Here is a 21,498-nt window from a genome sequence, read left to right on the forward strand (position 1 = left end):
ATTTCTCACAGTCCGTATCTGCAACTCTCTGATCACACAGAAACGACGGCTGCAGAATATGAGTCAGTTTTTCCATGCAGACCACGATAGACAAATTATATTTTTTTTAGCCTTTATTATGATATGAGAGGAGAGCTGGGCGGACTTGAACCTGGGCCTCTGCAGCATGTGGGTCACCTGATCACCCCGGTGGGTTAAAGCAGTGAAGCTTTTATTAATTTCGTCCTGTTGGATGGAAATCACTGATGAAACCAGCAGTTCTAAATGAAGAAACATGACATACGTGAGCATAGAGGGAGGCACCCACTCACAGCAGTGAACCTGAGGGGTTCAGGGTTCCCTCAAACACCAGCAGCTCCACTCGAAGTCTGATCATTCGAGCACACGAAAAGCGAAAGTCAAGAAAACTAAAACTGTTTTTCAGGATGGCTAAAAAAATACTGAAAAAAAAAGAGTAGTTTTATTCACACTCCATCTTTCCTCACCTCGAGCCTCTGGTCTGAGGCTCCGACTGACACAGCCTCACTGAACTATTTAAAAACTGCAAATCAACTGAATTGATTTTACTTGCTTCTAACAAACAAACTGAACAACAATCTTTGACATCCTTCAGGATATCTCTGCCTCCAGTGATGGCACAGACCCTGAAACCAAATCAGAACCACTAAAGTGACACTGAAGAACATTTTCTGTTTTCCTACATGAACAAATCTTTCACAAAAACGTCCTGGCAAAACTGGAACGCCACCAGTTTCCAAAATGGTTCATTATCTTCGAGTTATAAACGGTCACCATCAGCCCAGCAACCGTAAATCCCTAACATGATTCACAGGGGAAGGTGTGCAGAAGGGAGGTGTCCTGCATACACGCACACACACACACACATACAGAGCAGGAAAGACTCACACATCTGGAGATTATTATGTTGTAAACCTTTCTGCTGTTAGGACAGATAAGAACAGACGGCAGGCTGAGCAGCACGTTCACACTCGTGCTTTGTTCCTGACTAGTGCTTCCTCTGACAGGCAGGTGTGTGATAGCAGAGGTGTGTGTCTGTAGCTGTGTCTGTGTGAGCCACCGGTCCAGCTTACTAACAACTCCTCCCTTTGTTTAAATACGGGCACTTTGGGCCAAAAGGATCAGAGTTCAGAGTCTGCAAACCCAGGAGTGATGTCACGATGCCTCTGTCCATTTTTATGTACAGTCTATGTGCACAACAGGCCAAAAAATAATAAAGTAAAATTAAATCACCTAGATAATCAATAATCATCCTGAACTGCATTCATCCTTTTGTCCTCGTAAGTGGAGATTAAAGACAGACGGTGTTTATAGGCTCAGGATAAAAGGAGTGTTGTTTTTAAATTATACTCATATTTTAAGCCATATAAGCACACAGTACTGCCTGAGGTCAGCTGAAAGAAAGGAAAAACGACTGCGGGTGCTGCGATGAACTTCCAGCACCGGCTCAAACATGTGGACGTGTTTGTACTGCAGCTCAGCACAGCAGGTGAAGCCTCCACAGAAAGCAGCACAGGAGAGGAAACAACCAGCAGCTCTGACACTGGGAAAACACTCCGATCAAACATGCTGCTGGATTATGAAGGGACTGCATACATGTACACACACACACACACACACACACACACAGTATTTTTCTAACATGTAGGTCCGGGTGGAAAGCCCCAGCCTTTGTTCTTGAACCCCTGCCGTGGCCATGCCCACAGGGTGATGTCACGCAGAGCGAGAAATGAACTGAGTTAACCTGAATCACCGAGTGGGTTTAACCAAACAGCACCAGGCAGAGTGCTGGTTTGACCTGAGGTGTTGAAAGTTTTAACACACAAAGTAGAAAAGAATAAAAGGAGGCGGGCACGAGAGGAAACCAAGAAGGTCTGTGAACTACACTTGGTTTGGGTCTGTGGACGTTCAGAAATGGGCATCGAAATAGTTTTCATCAGAGAACACAATGAAGGAAGAACTGATGACACACATATAAATACAGGCATGCCTTAAATGTTTCGGGCTGGTCCTTTAGCGTGCTTTGGGCACAAAAAGTTTGAAAAACATTGTTCTGGAGACCAAACCTTGACTCAAGCTTCAGACCCAGCTGGAGGTCTGTGGTTCTTGTGAAATCTGGATTGGGTCTGGGAGGAGGCAGAAGAAACAAAGCAGGACTCTTCAGTCATGCCAGCAAATCCAAGAAGCACAGAGCCGAGGATTAGGACTAACATCACTTCTAAAAAGTACTAATCTGCTCATTTCTGCCTCCACATTTTATTCCTGAGTCTACTGGAGGAGCTGTGCATGATTCACAACCCAAAATCATCCAGACACGAGCTCTGGTGCAGCTTCTCAGTTCATGAAATGAGCTGCTTTAGCTCCTCCCCCCTCCTCCTTTAAGCCAACTTTCTTCTGATTGGCTGGCCTTCACAAACAGAAGGTTTGTTCTGCTCACAACCAGAGCTGTGTGTCCAACATAATCCTGTCCCTTCTGTATGACATCACAGAGAGCCGGGAACAGAAAAAAGTGAAGCTGGGTGTTCAGAGCGGCCTGAAGCCTGAGCGTTGGGCTCACGGGGTTCCCTGCACAAGCTCTCATTAATGGCAAAAACACCACTGATTTACTTAGTTCAGAATAATTCCTTCATGGGTTTCATTTATATAATATTTATATATCATTTGTTGCATATTGTATCAAATTGCTTCTTATAACACGAAGAGAAAAACTCAGTTTTAGGAAGGCTATTGTCATCAATAACCTGATGAGCTGCTTTAATAACTGCCTGATGGTTTTGGTGAAAAATGCTTTAGTCTCAAAGATGCTGAGTTCACAGGAAACTGTGGAAAATCATTTGGGGCTTTAATGGTTTCTTTCTGCCATCGTATCATCAGTGTGGTTATTTCTGCTTTATTATTAAATTCCACTGAAATCTAACATGAAACCATTTCTGATGATGTAATCAAAGTGATGATGTCAAAGGCGATCAGGCCCTTTAATAAAACCCAGAGTACACAAACATGAAGTCAAGAAAACATTAGAAACTTTACTGGACGCATGGAGGGAGCGGACGGGCGGACCGACAGGAACACACAAAGAAAACAGCTTTGTGATGCACAGATGCCAACAATCCTCACGTGTCCCATCAGCATCCCACACTAACACATCATTGTGCCTCAAACTGAGCAGCTCCGGTTTTTCTGTGTCTGCAGCTCTGAACTTCAGCTGTTCGGGGCTGACAGCTCCTCCGGTCTGATCGGCCCCCAAAAAAAACTCCTGTGAGACCCCAGAGGACGAGGTCAGAGGGCGCCGCTCGTGTTTTTACTGCACATTCTTTTCAATCAGAGCGCCCTCGAGGTTCAGACGGAGAGGTCGCCGGTTTGAGTCCACAATAAGAAACTGTCACGCTTTCCCTCAAAAAGAAACTGAAACACAAAGTGGGAAAAACTGATATGTCTATAAATATCATATGAGAGACTTTCCACCGCTTCATCCTCGTAACGTTCACTGAATCGTCAGCGACCATCTATGATGGAGCTCTGCTGGAGCCACAAACGCGCACTTTCAGGAAGTAGAAGATGTGACATCACAGGGTGGACAGCGTGGGTCAGCAACAACTGGGTGGATGTTAATAAAGTGATTTAATGCCTGCTTCAATAAACAAACATTAAAAACAAGCTGCTCCCAGGGCATCACACCGGTTCATCCAAACTACTGACGTGGCTCACTTACGCCACCTCTGGTGACGATGCCCTGGGTCATGGGATTACTTCTGTCCTTTTCCCCTTTATTTCTTTCTTCCTTCCTTCCTTCCTTCCTTCCTTCCTTCCTTCCTTCCTTCCCACATCCTTTTCAATCTTCAGTCCTTTTTTTCCCATCCGTTCCTATCAGCTTCATACCTTTCATTTCTCATCTCCTTCCTTCCTTTTCTCTGTCCATTTTTTGCTTTTTCATCTCCTTAAAAATGTTTTTTATCCCTTCCCATCTGCTTCCTTCCTTCCTTCCATCCTTCCTTCTCCATGCATGAAGCAAACAGCACTTTGTTTTCATTAATCTGCTGAATATTTGTCCTAAAAACTAATTCATATATTTTTTCTTTTATTTAATAGCAGAAAAAAAGTGAATCTGCATTTTCCAAATAAACAAATGACTTAATTTGGATTTTATGTAACTGATTAAGTGATGGACCTTTATTTGTATCACATTCAGTTAAAAATGTGCCTGAAAGTTTGACTATTTCATTTCCATGCGAGTAAAGTTTGCGTTGAGCCGTCTCCTGCTGCAGCGGGGAGCGATGAAGCTGCCGGGCACAAACTTAAAGAATTATTCCACCATAAAGTCGGCCTCCAGCTCTGAGCTCTGCCTCGGAGGGGATCGATTTGTCCAGCAGTAAAATACTGCAGCTCCAGGAAACCCTCCACTGTTCCACTCACACGTAACCGTGAGTGTCTTAATTAAAACTGGCCCTTCCTGGACACCATAGACAACATGACACCAGCTCCCTGATTGGCTATAGGACAAACATCTCTTCCTGTTTTGGGAGACGTCAATAAGTGAGTTTAACAAGCAGTGAGTTTTAATGGGATCTGTGTGTAAAGCTTCTTCATCAATAGGTCTAATGAGCAGTTGTTGCCCCGCAGACGATGATCTGCGATGGGCAGAGCCGGCTATCCGACCAGCCTTTCTTCAGGCTGGGTGAGTCGGAGAGGCTGCGCTCGGCGCGGCGATGGAGCAGAACCAGGATATTCTCACCGCTCAGCTGGTGCCAGAATCAACCAGCTTTCTGTGTGGTGTAACAGCCCGACACACACAGTTCATTCTTCATCGGTGAACGCGCTCGTTTCAGGCTTCATTTCTAATGAACAATAAAAACCCCACATTTCATACTCTGGGTCAGGATGGGGTTCAGTGAAGAAAAAATAATAAACATAACATCTCACAATTTAAAAAAAATTTAAGGTGACAAAATAATCTACAGATAAAATAACTGCATTCAGACCCGTCAACACTTTCTTACAGATTTAATATTAAATGAGGAAAATTGTCCCGTGAATCTATAAATTTTACCAACAGAGCAAGAACTCATTTACAGAAATATACTGTGATATTTGCTGTGACGGCCGCTGCAGGTCTGGAAAATATAGAATATTTTTGTAATTTTCCAATAAAGAGATTTAAAATTAAAGACTGAATTTCTGAGAATCACTTGTGTACATCTCTGCAGAGCTCCATGAGAGGGCAGCATCACTGACAGCAGATATAATATTGATTAATAAGGATTTATATTCCTGCCGTCTGATGATGCAGACGCTACAAAGACGCACTCGTGTACAGTCCTCCAAAAAGTCAATGGCGACTCGCTCAAGTACCAAGTACTACTGAACAGGAAGTGATGGCATCAAGTGGGAGGAGTTATATTAAGCTGAAGAACCAACAACAGCACCACTGCTCTCTGGTGACAGTTACAGCATGCACACGAGGCTCTGACCTGATCGCAGCTTCAATGATGTCCTCATATTCAGGATTTGCCAGCTGGGTGTGTATGAGGCTGATATCATGAAACAAGAAACTTTTATTATATCACAAACATGCAATGACGAGCCCACAGACTGGGTGACGTTCTAGTGGTCATAAATATATGCTCCCAGTTTAACAGCTGCAGCTTCGTGTCGAGTTCAGCAGGAATTACCATGAAAAACAAGAACATGTCGTCAGTTTAATCCTCAGCTCTCTTTGTCAAGCAAAACCCTGCTGGACTTGGCTTATGTCTCCTCTGCCCCCTGACCTCTGAACTGTGATCCTCCCACCACCACAACCCACAGCCCCTCTCCCCTCGCCGCCTCCTCCTCAGCGTCCTGTCCTACTGTGGTCAACAGCAGAGAGACTGATGTTCGGCCAACCGACGTCTGACTGACCTTTAGCAGCTCGGCCACACGGGACTCATCTATCTCTCTGTCTCCCAGCATGCCGCGGTCCCCCCACCCCCCCTCTAATGCTAATGCAGCTGTTTATAACTGCCACATTGACTTTCTCCTGCCACTGTATGTAAATACAATCTGCTCTGATCAATGGACTGAGAGGTGATGTGACGCTGACCACAAGCACACACACTGAAAAACACTGACGCACAACTGAACACAAACTCACAGGCTGGCTGCCATTTAAAAACTTCACTCACTGTTTTAGCCTCACATAATTCATGTCAGTGATGCAGACTGATCCTGGAGGCTGAGGTGAGCGGATGGAGCAGGTTTAACATTTGAACCATGCTGCTCGTTCCCTCACTTCAGACCAGCAGCACCAGATGTAAACAGATGCTGTTTTCTGGGCTGCATGTTGTCATTCAGCCCTTTAGGTCCCTCTCATCGTGTGATGATGTCTGCGTGTACAAATATGCTTGGGTCCAAGTTACAGAGGAGGAACATGAGGCTCCATCAGGAAGAAATCTATAGTTTCCACACATTTCCACATGCATGTCATACGTGAGTATATTCCTAGACTAAGAGTTTCTCCAGCATCTAGCTGGCTCGCTTTTCCCTCAAGTGTCCGCTGCACGCACTGCTCGGCCGTCTGTCCTGCAGGCTGATAGTACAGTTGCTGTATTTCACAGTCAGAGAATATTAATGTTAACTGATTCTTAAAGATGGTGAAAGAGGAACAGGTGAGTCACTGTCCTCGCTGCACTGAGGGTCTAAGCACCTGTAGAAACGCTACATTAACACCTGGATAAAAAACATGCACGCAGGTGAAAAGTTGTGTCAGTGCCAAAACTGAAGGTCACAACCAACCCTGACAAGGTCAGTCTGAGCTCAAATTATATGCAATACATTTCAAAATGTGTCTTTACTAGTCAAAATGAAAAGCATAAAGATAATTCACCTGTGCACAAAGGCATCTTTCATCGTCCTCGTATGGGTTCTGATTCCTGTGCTCCAGAGTTTGAGGCCAGTAGTGCACAAATACACACATCAAGCTCTCTCCTCCTTACCTCCCACAGGTGTCGGGTGTTCCTGACCGCTCCAGACTGCACTTTGTCCAGCATCAGGGGGACTCCTTGAAACGGGCCGATCCAGGTTCCCTGAGGGATCCTCTGAGCTGCGCAGATCCCATAACCCAGCCCGGGAACGGTGCTGGTGCACAGACACACCTGCACACACAACACACAGAGGTCAACACAACATGACACCAGGGAGGAGAACAAAGCGAGGGAGCGAGTGTGTGTGTGTGTGTGTGTGTGTACACACTGTAGCTGTGATATTTGATGGTCTCACTGCAGCTCAGTTATCTGACACGCAGTGGAAGGATTCATTTAACAGTATTTTTATGGTTTTATGTAATAATTTCTGCACTGAATAATTACTGTCTTCATTTGTTAATGTGTACTTTCCACCACTGACACTGCAGCTCAGCTCCAAAATGACCCACACCTGTTTGGGGCCACTCATTGTGACAGACATGTGTGGCCAATAAAAAAGGAGCATCCCTCAAGCTGGGCCCAACTGCACGCCTGGAAGGAAGCGGACTTCACCCAGATGAACAGCAGAGGCAGCAGTGATGAATGCAGAGGGCAAAGGAAGGTAACAATGGAAGGGTAGTGATGGAAATAAAGGCCTGTGTGTGCTCAGGCCAAAGATATTAAAGGGGTGTACAGCAGGGCACATTTATATGTGTACTGTTAACTGTAGCTCTGCAGGCAACAGATGAAGCAGTCAGAGAGGAAAGGAGGAACCAAACTTTTTGTAGCTGGAGGTTATTAAAACAAAACGAGCAAACGCTGTGCAACGTCTCGTTCTGTAATATTACATCACCTCTCTGGGCAGATCTCTCAGCCAATCAGGGATGTCCGGAAGTGTGACGGGCGCTGCCGTGCTGCTGGTGCCGACGAGCCGGCGCAGAGAGTGAAGAGGTCCGTGCATCGGACACTCACCGTTCCTGTTGTCTGCACACATGTCACAGCCTGGAGAGAGAAGAGAGACTTTTAAAGACCGGCACACAGAAACGCAGCCGGTTCAAATCAGTCGGCTTTGTTCAGGCTTTAACTTTGTTCTCTAGTCCAGGCTGGTGTTTGCACATGTGCACTTTGATTTATTTGTCTTCATGTTGACATCAACACATTTATGAAACCGCATAACGATTTATGTTCTCAGACGTTTAACAAGAACACCAAGAACATGCTGCTTTTGCCACTAAATGTTCCTCCTCTTCCTCTCATTATTTATGTTGTTACAAAACCTTTTTTCAAACTTCAGGTCATTATTTTGACCTTTGGTTTTCACATTCAAATGTTTACAGGTGAACCTTCTGATTTAATGAGTAGTACATGAATCCATTTCACCTGTGTGCACAGTTTATGCAGAAATCCTTTGATCCAAACAAATTCCTCTTTTTTTAATGAAGTTTTATGAAGTTTAAATGTGGTTGATAAACAGTTACACTGATAATTGATGGATTTATTTTTTATTAATTACCAACTGCTTCAAAAGCACCAAACCCTCAAATTACAGTTCATTATGATATAAGTGCAGCACGGGGGTGCAGTGGTTAGCACGGCTGCCTCCCAGAAAGAAGGTCCTGGATTCGAATCCACCGTCTGGCCTCCCTGTGTAATTCTTGCATGTTCTCTTGGTTCTCCGGGTTCCTCCCAAAGACATGCAATTAGTGGGTTTAGGTTCCCTGGTGACTCTAAACTGCCCACAGGTGTGAATGTCTGTCTCTCTGTGTGAGACCTGCACAGGTGTACCCACAGGTCTCACCCTATAATGGGGTGAGACATCCTTTTCAGCCGCCCTGACCCTGAAAAGGATGTAAGTGGAAGAAGATGGATGAGTAACTGTGTGACTGAATCTAACCTGGATCTTCATGTCACTGTAAAGAAAGATGCCAGATGGAGAGTTCTGATACTTTCTTGCAGTTTTTTCAAATCAGCGTTAATTTCATTGACGAAATATTTTTGTCATAGTTTTTGTCGACAAAGCTTTTTTTCATGACGATAACGAGACGATAACTAAATAAAAACTACCTAAAAGGATAAAAACGATGATGAAATTAATTGACACTTTCGTCGACGAATGAAAAGAGACGAAAATGTTTGGCGGGGACGAAATCCAATCAGAACTGATTTAATTTTGTGACAGGGCGGGACAAGTTAGGAAAACATACAATCAAACCCACAGTTGCACAAATTTGCTCTAAACCCGGGAAGACCAAACTAGCCTGTGATTGGTCGTTCCTTCCGATAGAACTAAGTGATGTAACCAATGTCAGCAGGGAGAAAGAGAAGAGCCGATGTTTGGACACATTTGTCCTTTGACTGTGACAAACAAAACGATGTGTAAACCATGTGGGGCGACTATCTCGGGTAAAAACACAGTCACCCAGATCTCCATGCAAAGGTCAGCATGTTAATGTCATGCAGGGTAAAGTGTTTTTCCCAGTTTGTGTTCAGAGAAAATCTCCACACTGCGGTGGATTAGCCTTTATAATCTTAGTCCTGAACACTGCCCTGTACCTGTCAGAGCGTCCTGCTGTAAAACGCTCCGATTATCTCAGTAAGGTGGTGTTAATGAGCAGGTGTGTGGGAAGCAGGTGAAACACTAATGTTAATATTATTAATAATATTCCATAACTTTGAATAAATGTTTAATTTTGTGTAAGTGTGTATAATGACTAATTCAAGGGAACTGAAGAAAAAGCATTTACATTTTACACCCTTTATATTTTAGTCGACTAAATCCACTGTAGATTTAGTCGACTATATTCTTACCATAATTAGTCGACTAAAACTAAAACTATTTAGATGACTAAATTATGACTAAAACTAAATCAAAGTTTGCTGTCAAAATTAACACTGATTCAAAGTCAAAGCTGAAGTTGGAATGATTAAATCTCTCCAATCCTTCAGAAGGAGTGAAAAACTGAAACTGATGAAAAAGGCAAAGAGGAATAAAAAGCAGGAACCCTGATGAAGTCCAAATGAGGGAAAAGTCCTCCTCTGTGTTGTTCCAGGTTAAATGTGGCGAGCAGCGTATTGCTGGGAGTTAGCGAGTGTCAACATTTACTCAGAGATGCAGTCTGACAGTAATGGATGTTAATTGACTGTAGCAACATAATGAGAGATTATTATCTGCACTGAAAACTCCCACAGAGCAGAGTGGCTGAGAGGAACAGGATGTTAATGTTGTTTTTCTTCTGTCTTTCCCAAAATTAAATATCCGTCATTTGATCGACTGACGGCTGCTTTTACACCATGATGGATGGAAGTTAATTAAACCGCATTATGGTAATTTATAAAGCAAAAAATATAACTCGGGGTCACGGTCGAGTAAATGGGAAAAATTCTCCAGGCTGAATTCTCCGAGATCTTTGACTTATTAAAGCAAGATAAAATAAAAACGTCACTTTTACTTCAGCTCAGGGGTAAAAGTAAAGTCTGCGACAGCAAGAATCACCACAGAGCAGCCACTTAAGATATTTCCTCTCATGACTGCTTCATTCATGTGGGTAAACAAACAGACCAAAGAAAACAAAAGAAATAACTAAGTAAATACATATGTGTGTGTAGGAGTCCGACACACGAGCCAACAAAAGCTCAAAGCGGAGCCTCGACAAACAGAATAACTGAAGCGGGGAAAGAAAGATTCAATCTAGAGCACATGGAAAAATGAGGGCTTTTAATAAGGTGCAGCAGCTAATGTTTGGACATGCTGCATGTCTTCATCACAGAAATACTGGGCACTAAGAAGACATATGATTTAAAGAAGAAAATTAATGCATCTTGACTTTTTTCTGGGTAAAAAGAAATCAGGAAGGTCCAAAAAGCCCAGATGCACAGGGTTGGGAGGGGCCTGGTCTTCACCTGGAACCACAAAGATGCAAAACACAAACAAAAATGATCTTGAATCAAAGAGAAAAAAGTGCCAAAAGGACACACAAATGTGAGCAAGTTTACCCAAATTAGGAGAAAAAATGAGTACAGATGCAGCAAGACTCAAACTCTTTTAAATGTCCTGAACTTTAAACACCAGTGACAATAAAAGGTCACCACTCGTTTCTGGACTCACAGTTTGAACCTCCATTTTCTTTTTTTACATTTTTGCCGCCTTCTTGGTGTTTTCTGGGGGTCTAAAAGGAACCTTATTCAGACGAAAGGGCAGAGTGTTAACAGCAAGCTGCAGCCACAGACTGCACGGGACATACAAGTCCATCCACCCATCATCTGTCCCTCCATCCATCCCTTCATCTGTCCCTCCATCCCTCCATCCACCCATCATCTGTCCCTCCATCCATCCCTTCATCTGTCCCTCCATCCCTCCATCCATCCCTTCATCTGTCCCTCCATCCATCTGTCCCTCCATCCCTCCATCCATCCCTTTATCTGTCCCTCCATCTCTCCCTTCATCTGTCCCTCCATCCCTCCATCCATCCCTTCATCTGTCCCTCCATCCACCCATCATCTGTCCCTCCATCCATCCCTTCATCTGTCCCTCCATCCCTCCATCCATCCCTTCATCTGTCCCTCCATCCCTCCCTTCATCTGTCCCTCCATCCCTCCATCCATCCCTTCATCTGTCCCTCCATCCCTCTATCCATCTGTCCCTCCATCCCTCCATCCATCCCTTCATCTGTCCCTCCATCCCTCTATCCATCTGTCCCTCCATCCCTCCATCCACCCATCACCTGTCCCTCCATCCATCCCTTCATCTGTCCCTCCATCCCTCCATCCATCCCTTCATCTGTCCCTCCATCCATCCCTTCATCCTGTCCCTCCATCCCTCCTCCATCCCTTCATCTGTCCCTCCATCCCTCTATCCATCTGTCCCTCCATCCCTCCATCCATCCCTTCATCTGTCCCTCCATCCCTCCCTTCATCTGTCCCTCCATCCCTCCATCCATCCCTTCATCTGTCCCTCCATCCCTCCCTTCATCTGTCCCTCCATCCATCTGTCCCTCCATCCCTCCATCCATCCCTTCATCTGTCCCTCCATCTCTTCCTTCATCTGTCCCTCCATCCATCCCTTAATCTGTCCCTCCATCCCTCCATCCATCCCTTAATCTGTCCCTCCATCCATCCCATCATCTGTCCCTCCATCCCTCCCTTCATCTGTCCCTCCATCCCTCCATCCATCCCTTCATCTGTCCCTCCATCCCTCCATCCATCCCTTCATCTGTCCCTCCATCCCTCTATCCATCTGTCCCTCGATCCCTCCATCCATCTGTCCCTCCATCCCTCCATCCATCCCTTCATCTGTCCCTCCATCCCTCCCTTCATCTGTCCCTCCATCCCTCCATCCATCTGTCCCTCCATCCCTCCATCCATCCCTTCATCTGTCCCTACATCCCTCCATCCATCCCTTAATCTGTCCCTCCATCCATCCCATCATCTGTCCCTCCATCCCTCCCTTCATCTGTCCCTCCATCCCTCCATCCATCCCTTCATCTGTCCCTCCATCCCTCCATCCATCCCTTCATCTGTCCCTCCATCCCTCCATCCATCCCTTAATCTGTCCCTCCATCCATCCCATCATCTGTCCCTCCATCCATCCCTTCATCTGTCCCTCCATCCCTCCGTTCATCCCTTCATCTGTCCCTCCATCCATCCCTCCCTCTGTCCATGTTTTTTGTCCCCAGCTGTAAACATGTTTATTTCTGCTGTAAATTTGCCTGTTTTTAAGCTTCATTTTTCAGAGCTGGAGGTCACTGATTGCTATAAACAAGCAAAAGATATGGCTCGATAATCACCAAACCCAGACCCCTCGAAGAAATAAATCTACTTGCAGTGGCCTGAGCCTGAGTGCTGAACCTGAACCGGGCCTGTGGGTTACACAAATGCAGCTAAAGCGCACTCTCCTAAAACTGGCCGAGATAGACATGTATACTTGAAACCTAAAAATACCTGGCGACCAATGTTGGGGCGACACCTGCCTCGCTGCCTGAAACACGAAGACTTTCTGATGGGGGCCTGTGACCATCCCGATCTGAGGACGAACCCACCGGTTCTCAAGATTGTGGTGTTCCACTTTAAACAGACGAGAGGACCCTTCAGAGGTTTGAAGTGTGTGTGGTTTCAGCGTAACAGAACCAGCACAATGAACATTAAATAGGCCCGCATGTTATTTTTACCATCACACTGCTGTCGAATGAGAGTAATGTTGACAGAGTACTTTTCTATTTCTGTCCTTTATCTTTATTTGTCTGTTCCACAAATATATCAAACTGTAACACTAAGAAATAAATGTGTTTGCTACGTTGTTTCTATTTGAAGCACATGGACTCTATCAAAGCACATTACATCACTGGACCTTCTGTGTCTGCTCTGAAGGAACACATGCAAAGCATATTTACTTATTACTCATAAGCTCACATACAAGTTTAATCCCAGCTCAAACTCTGCAGAGTAAACAGAGATTAAACAAACACCAACAGCAGCTATGAGCCAGTGTATCAATGAACCCGTCAGAGAGCCGACACACTGCTGCCATGTGTTTACATGCTGACCAGTGAAAGTGAGGGCGCTGGGCTTTCTACCCAGATGGCAGGGAAAAAAAAATAAATAAAAAAAACAAATAACTAATAATAATAAATCAATGTGTTATTAATAAATCGATGTTAGTTAACAGATAGTTTTAAATCTAAGTATATAAGCAACTGTTTATCCTTGACTAAAAAAAATCAACATGTTCATATAAGTTTATGTATAAATCTAATGATACGTAAAATATTTAAAGAAACGTATTTGTTTCTGGTGAACACGGTGGAACAATGGTGGAGAAGACCAAACACAGCAGCTCTAACACCACATACCAAACATCAGGCCAGACTCTTTGACCTCGCAGTCACTGAATGAGCTCTTCTGCACACCAAACTACTCTAGAGTCAAACGTGAGTGTCTGAGAGCTAACGCTGAGTCCAAACTAGGCCGTGCAGCAGGACAAAGATATCGAACAGGCTGACAAACAGGAGGATGAAGGTGCTGCAGACCTCAGCCTGACTGAGCTGCTTTGGAGGACCTGCAGGAGCAAATGGCCACAGACACACTGACACAGTCACACAGGAAATGATTCCTGCAAGTTACTGGAGGTAAATGTGGTTCACACACACACACACACACACACACACACACACACACACACACACACACACACACACACACACACACACACACACACACACACACACACGAGTACCCCAGCAGGCCAAAAGCGTTACACTGCTCTGAACCCTCAGTTTGAGCTCTGTATAATGTCATAGAGATATCCCTAATATGGTCATCTCAGACACTAAAGCCCCGCCCACCTGCTGCTCAAACCTTTTGTTTATGAGAGTGAGCCAGTCAGAAGACAGCTAGCTAGAAATGGAGGGAGCTAAAACTGTTATGTTGACAGATGTCAGATGATAATCTGGGTCCAGATGAAGAAGGTTTATTTAAATTGCTCAGCTACTCTAATAAAGTCCAAGAATAAATGCCCCCTTTAAAACACGCTGTATAAATTTTACTGCTAAGACTTCTGCTGGTAATTCACTGCCTACAGGAGCCAAGTTAAATCTGTACATGTGTATCTTTCTGTTGGTGAAGCTTTCTCCTCTTCCTCTCTCCCAGACTGATGAACTGGCTGTGAACTTGTTATGGCATGCTCTCATTGCTGCCCATCATTCAACCTCAGTATTCTGTTGCATCCATCGCCAGTGTTTAGACAGCTCCACCTCTGATCTCCGAGCTCCTTCCAGTGAAAATGGCTGCAGGCACTTCTTCTTCTGCTGCTGCTTTATGAACTGTGTTTGGTTTGGATATCTCTTATCTCTTTATTATCTCTTTAAAGTCAGTGCTGAGTTATTAATCTGCTTCATTAACATGTTAGTAACATGCCTGTTTAAGGTTGCCACCCTGATCTGCAGCCATAACTGCAACAATAACAGGTGGAGTCATTTCCTCTCTCTCTGCCATTATCACAGCTTCAGGGACTCATCACATTTTGATGAGAAATATGGATGTTAATGGCAGCATCTGTTTCAGCTGTGAGCTGAGCAGAGAGCACACAGTGCAGCTTCTACTTCTTACTTCACTAAAACCAAGTGAACAAACCTGCACAGGTTTCATTTTTTAGCTGCCAGTTATCTTCACAGAGCCGGATGTTTTCTCAGGATTTTGTGGCGAACGAACTGAGACTGTAAATATTAACTGGACACAAAAATAAATCCAGGTTGTCTCACATCTGCTGCTACATGTGCACAAAAGCAAGTTTGTGGAAAATCCTTCTGCCTCCTAGTGGCCATAAATTAGATGGTGCAGCTTTAATCCCTGAAATCAAAGTGTAATGTACATATTAGACTTCCTGTCAAATCCTCACTGTGAAACACCTTCTGAAAACAAAGGCTCGCTGCCATTAGGAAGACATGCATACATTACATTCATTCACTCAGTGAGCAGACAACATGCAGCCGCCGTGACATGAGCACTGTGGCCACCACCATGTAGTTATTTAAGCCAGAAGTGTTTGGGTCACAAAGGTGGACTGCTGAGTTTCCACCAAACTGTACCGAGTGCACGACCGTCCGTCTCACTACAGAGAGCTCTGAGCTCACACACGAGGAGGTGGCAACAAAATGATTTTACATGAAGTCGCCTAAATGGTAAAATATGCCTGAGAGTGTTTAGCAGTTAACCTTAAAACAAACAAACAAACAAACAAACTGCTGCTTCTTCACAATAACAGAAATGCGGCTTTTTAAGAACACATCTCACTAACATGAAGTAAACAGTAGACAGTCAGCTTTTTAATGTTTATTATATTATTGTTTTTATTATTATTATTTTCATTTAAGATGATGAAACAAGAGGTTTTCATTTATGTGAATTTATTAAAATGTTTTTTTCCCACTGCATTAAACTGCGTTAATAAGAACATATGAATAAAATCCTCTCTGAGACGGCTGTTGCTATGGTTCGGGGTAGTCAGCAGTGATAACGGTGTTGCTGAGAGGAGGCGGCGCTCACAGAGGAGGAAACGTAACAATAAAGAAAAATGCTGCTGAGGCTTTTTTTTGTGTGTGTCTGTTATTGAATAAAAAGCTTAAATATGAATAGTCTGTAACAACATTTACATTTTTAAAGAAACAAAGTGCTTCCTGTTAGCAGCAGCTAAAATAATCCTGGAATGATTACAGTGAAATACTTCCAGCTTTCTATCAGGGCCTTTGGGCGGAGATGTCTCCGACTGAAAGGATTTAATTAGGAAAAATGTGATTTTCATACATGTTAAACATGTTCGGACGTAAATAAAATAAAACATCTGTGGCAAATTCAGACCTAAAGTCAGCATTTCTCTGAGCGTGAGCTTTATAAACGGATAAAGTGGAAACAATAATGACACAACATTCCTGAATGTGTCCCTCCATCTTTGAGCTATTAACCCAGCCAGGTCTAAAAACTCCACCTGGCTCTGCTGTTTAAAAATGACACAGCCATCAAAATCAAAAACATTTTCTTGCATATCACAGATTCACGATGTCATTTAAATTTAAATCCTCTTCTTCAGTTTGGGAGGTCTACATTTTCCCCTCATATATATTAAACAGAGCAGACCTGAGTATTATAACTGTAAATTTCATAAATGCAGTTATTTATGTTTCTTCACTCGAATTACAGGGATGGCAGGATATGAAACTATTTAAACGCTGTTCTGAGACCCGTCTGGTTCAAATCTTTCAGCCCTCTTTATTTCTGCGATTGATCCTAATCAGCCAACTCTGCTGTGAGGTCTTTCTGCTCAGTAATATGGTGTGTTTTGTAGGAGAAACACATAAAATATTATCATGGTATTAATATTAAGCATGTCAACAAAGCCGGACATGTTTAGATTTTCAGTCCTTAATGAAAACCATCCCTAAAATCCCTGATTCCGACTCCTGCCTGGAACTTTTCTGGAGCATAAATGTAACCGGATCAGACGTGATGCAGGCAGCCTCCGCAGCGCTGCCTTCAGAACGTGATTTTTCAGGCAGTGCGCGGCACATCCACGAGGCCCCGCGTGCTCCTCGTGTTTGCAAACAGGAACATTCACAGACAGTTATCAGCGATGATCACGTGACATCTGTTTAATATCTGTCACTCACTGACGTCTGTACGTTAAAGCCGACCGAGGCTGAAACCAACAACAGACCATCAGAGTCTGTGTGTGTTCAGCTCTTATTAAGTTACTGTGAAACCACCAGCTGCTATGAACTGATCTGTGCTTCTTATCAAAGCAGGATGCATCCCAGCTGGCTGATAACTTCCAGCCACACATATAAAACCTCAAATTTATGTATAAATTTATTGAACACAAGAATTCATGTTTGCTTTGGTTTTTCCGTCTGAAACCAGATGAGCTTAAAGTGGAAATACTGAATTCTTTCAAACTAAATAAAACATGTTAGAGGCTGAAATGAGTTTTGATTCTGAGAGTATTAAAATAGTACATTTAGGTCATGAACCACACGAAGCCACCAGCATGAGGGAAAGTCTGTTTTTATCTGTATTTGGAGCTCATTTATGGATCTAATGATAGTTATGATTCTATGAATAATTTCAGACCTGTTCTCTATGAAGCTAAAAGTCTGACTCTGTCTGAGAAACCTCTGGATATCTTTTTATTCATTAAGTCTTAGAAACGAGCTCTGATGATGTCACAGCGGCTTCCTCGTTATCCTTTAACAGAAGGGCTGAGAGATGGGCTCATGAGGAGATGATCCCACAACCGCAGATGTTGGATGTTCGTACATTTTTCTCTTAAAAAACAAATGAAAAAGTAGGGATCAGCTTTCTGAAACTCGACTGCAGGTAAACATGTCAATAATAACTTACCTTTATTTTGTACATTCCTTTATTTTATTATTAGCCAAAAAACTAAAAACCCAACTTAAAATCTTTAAAATCCACACGTGAAAATTTTTTATTCGTTTATTTGCTGTTGTTTTATTCAGAAAACAGCATGCAGCAGTTACTGCTCATAAATTAAAATAAAACATAAAAACAAATATATTTTTCTGCTGAAACTCTGTGAATAATAATAATAATAATTATAATAATAATAATAATAATTATTATTATTATTATTATTATTATTATTATTATTATTATTATTATTATTATTATTATTGATGTAATTAATAATGGAGGTCGGACAGTGATACATGAAGGAGTGCGTGTGTGACTGCTTTATCTACACCCCCACTCCACACACACGCACACACACACACCCCAGAGACCTCAGTACGGCGGTGTTGGGATGATAAATAGCGGGCCGGTAGGCCGGCGGATCGATCCCCCCCTCCCCTCTCTCTCTCCTCCACAAACACAAAACTATATACGGCAATTAATTCCTGCTTGTCCCTCCATCCCTCATCGGCCCTGCCGGCGCGTATCGACTCAGATTACTGCTGATGGTCCGTTTTATCACCGCGGAATACACACACACACACACACACACACACACACACACACCTAATCTGAGCGCTGTTTAGGATCGCTGCCGTGACGCCTAAAAGCAGAAGCAGCGCAGATGAATGCAGAGGTTACGGCACCGAAGCGCCGGATTACCGGATGGTTCCCACAGACTGAGAGCGGCGGCGGCGGCGGCGGAGCGACTCAAGTTTAACGTTTCAAACAGAAATACTATAAACATGTTAAAGTTCTCATTATTCCGCCGCAAAACCTGACGTTTAAAAAACTAAAGTCGCTTAAAGATCCGAAACACGAAATATTATAAACCAAACCGGTCGATGATCTAAATAATAATAAAGTCTGCACTGAGAGCAGCGACCCTAAACTCGTGTTTCTGTTACAAGTGTTTTTATGAAAAGCAGAGAGCGACAAATTTCTCCATAAATATTATAAATGTCGTGAGGACGTTAAAAGATATTCTGCGCGATAATAAATTAATAACAATCGGGTGCGTGCATCATTAAATTACTATAATAAATAAACTGTAATGCTCAGCTAATGAGAAATAATCCAATTTGATAATCCGAAATTATGTTTAAATAAATCTGCCAAAGTTTTATTATATTCTCCATTATTCTCCATCACAAACATGAATATAAATGAAATGAGAAGAAGCAGCGTTACAGAAACATGTCAAACTTCCCACTGATGTCCGCGTGCACAGACAGAGCGCGGTGTGTGTGTGTGTGTGTGTGTGTGTGTGTGTGTGTGTGTGTGTGTGTGTGTGTGTGTGTGTGTGTCCGTGTCCGACAGCAGAGAGGAGACGCGCCTGTGGGCCGGACTGACGCGGTTTTAACCACCGCATTCGTGCGCCTTTTACGCACCGCAGCGCCTCGTCGATATCCGCGTGCATGTGCGCGCTGAGTCGCAGCTCTCATCGACACGGGAGCGCAGCGAGAGCGAGAAATGTTTTTAATGCGGATTCAGATTTTCTCTTTAGGAAAATCAGAATAGCGTCAAAGACCGCAAAATTTAAATGAGACTAAGAAAAAAAATCTAAATGTTTCTGTTTAATAAAATTTATTAGAAATATAATCGGTAATAAAAAAAAAACACACTTAAATGGAGCGTGAAGGCCGACAGGTGCAGAGAAAAGAGGCCGTCTGTATCTGAATATAAGCTTCAAATGGAATCTAGTTAATATTAACTGTGAGCTGCGGGAATCCTGCTGCTGTCTGAGAGCCTGATCCCAGGCCAGGCTGCTGACCTTTGACCTCTGACCCTCCACCCAACGACCCTCCTCCTCTTCCAGCTCCTACTGCCCAGCACAGCAGCTGTCAAACCAACTGTAACATCTGCAGGTAAAACTGCTGTCAGTGAAATGAAATATTACATTAGACCATATCTTTAGATTTGATCATGAACTTAATGTTTAACTTGGAGGTGATTTAAATAAATACGTTTTAATAATTTATAATGTTATGTTTATTTACAACATTAGGTGTGAATGAAAGCAGGCAACGTGTCAAACTCGTGTGTATTTTAGAAGAAATGCAGTGAAACAAAAGATAAAAATATTGTGTCAAAAAATAAAAACATTAATTTGTCTTTAAGATTAAATAAAATAATTTCAAAGATTAATTGTAACTTTTTAAAACACAGTCAAGTCAATCACCAATTGCTGCATAAATAATAAATATTCTAGAGAAATGATAAAAACAGTATTTTCTAAAATAAAAACGTAGTACTCGGTGATTATACATATAAATATGCTCTGTTACAAATATGTATTTTTATTAGAAGCAATACGATTAAAACAGCTGCATCAAATGAAGCCCCACAGAAACAGTGTGATTCCAAACACTTCACAGGTAAAACACACTGACTCCACCACGAGGTCAAAGGTCACTGCCGAGCACCACAGATCTGAAGATTACAGGAGTGTGTGTGTGTGTGTGTGTGTGTGTGTGTGTGTACATACGGTTATTGAGCTCTCCTGTGTGGTTGCTCAGCGGGATGATCTCCATCCTCTGCTGTCCGTACAGGTAGTAGTCCAGCTCCTCTGCCGTCAGCTTGAACCTCGTCGCGGTTCCTTTGCCGCCCTCCTCGCCGCTGCTCTTCACGCTGGACGACACCACTCCCACCCCCACCCCTCCACAGCTCTGCTCTTTGGCCTGATGGAGGAGCCCCGCTGCTGCGTTGAGCCCCTGTGGGTTCTCTGGAGGGACCACCACCACCAGGTCTCCTCCTCCTCCTCCTGGTCCCCCTCCTCCACCTCCTCCAGGTCCTCCAGGTCCAGCACACACTGGGGCCAATGCCTGCCCAAAAAGTGCGATCTGTTGGGGGACAGGCAGCTGGGAGAGCCCTGTGGTGGTGGAGATGGAGATGGAGGTGGACGGGGTGAGGGCCGCTGCTGCCGCCGCCGCTGCTGCTGAAGAAGAAGCTGCTGAGGAGGAGGATGTCGAAGATGAAGAAGAAGTGCAGTGTGTGGAAGCCAGGAGGTGGCTGTGCAGGCGCGATGGGCGCACGGCGTCCACGGGGATGGAGAGGCGGTCAGGTGGGGGCAGCGGCGGGGCCAAAGGAGCCTTCAGCTGAGCCTGAGGGAAGAGCTGCTGCCAGTGCTGCAGGTAGGACGGGTCCACTTTCAGGAAGGCCGAGCCGCTCGGGTCGCCCGGCTTCAGCATGGCTGACTGCTGAGAGGAAACATCAGAGGGAGCGTGGCATCAATCATCAGGAGGGTTAGGCTCAGAACATGCAGAGGGTCTGTTCACTTCCAACATGAGGTGTACAACAAGTGGCTGATTCAGAACACACTGCTGTTTAATTTTATGTCCAATTCACTTTTAAGAGATGTTTAAAAATTTTATTAGGCATCTGTGACATTTTTACTACACAACCTGTCCCTTAAGTTCCTGCGTTTTCACATGAAATCAGAGCCGGAGCCCAAAACTGACATCAAAGTGTGTTTCCTTGATTTTTTGTTACCTTCGGTCTGAAACATCCCAGATGATGTGGCTGTGTTACATTTATGAATTAAACATCGACCTGATGATGATTTTTATTTTCTGCCCTGCAGATTTTT

General features: G+C 43.8%; 1 protein-coding gene across 1 annotated transcript in view; it reads right to left on the reverse strand.

Moving 5' to 3' along the window:
- The window catches only part of prdm6 (PR domain containing 6), a 157,896-nt gene that overhangs the window by 118,183 nt on the left and 18,215 nt on the right, over positions 1-21,498 (reverse strand). Inside the window, exons 2-4 of the mRNA XM_030725678.1 lie at positions 20,398-21,109; positions 7,807-7,955; positions 6,987-7,145 (exon numbers count right to left, since the gene is read on the reverse strand). Of these exons, the coding sequence (XP_030581538.1) occupies positions 6,987-7,145; positions 7,807-7,955; positions 20,398-21,100 (1,011 nt within the window). The 5' untranslated portion in view covers positions 21,101-21,109. The remainder of the gene's footprint in view (positions 1-6,986; positions 7,146-7,806; positions 7,956-20,397; positions 21,110-21,498) is intronic.

The sequence above is a fragment of the Archocentrus centrarchus genome, unplaced genomic scaffold, assembly GCF_007364275.1.
Source record: "Archocentrus centrarchus isolate MPI-CPG fArcCen1 unplaced genomic scaffold, fArcCen1 scaffold_68_ctg1, whole genome shotgun sequence".
NCBI classification, from domain to species: domain Eukaryota; kingdom Metazoa; phylum Chordata; class Actinopteri; order Cichliformes; family Cichlidae; genus Archocentrus; species Archocentrus centrarchus.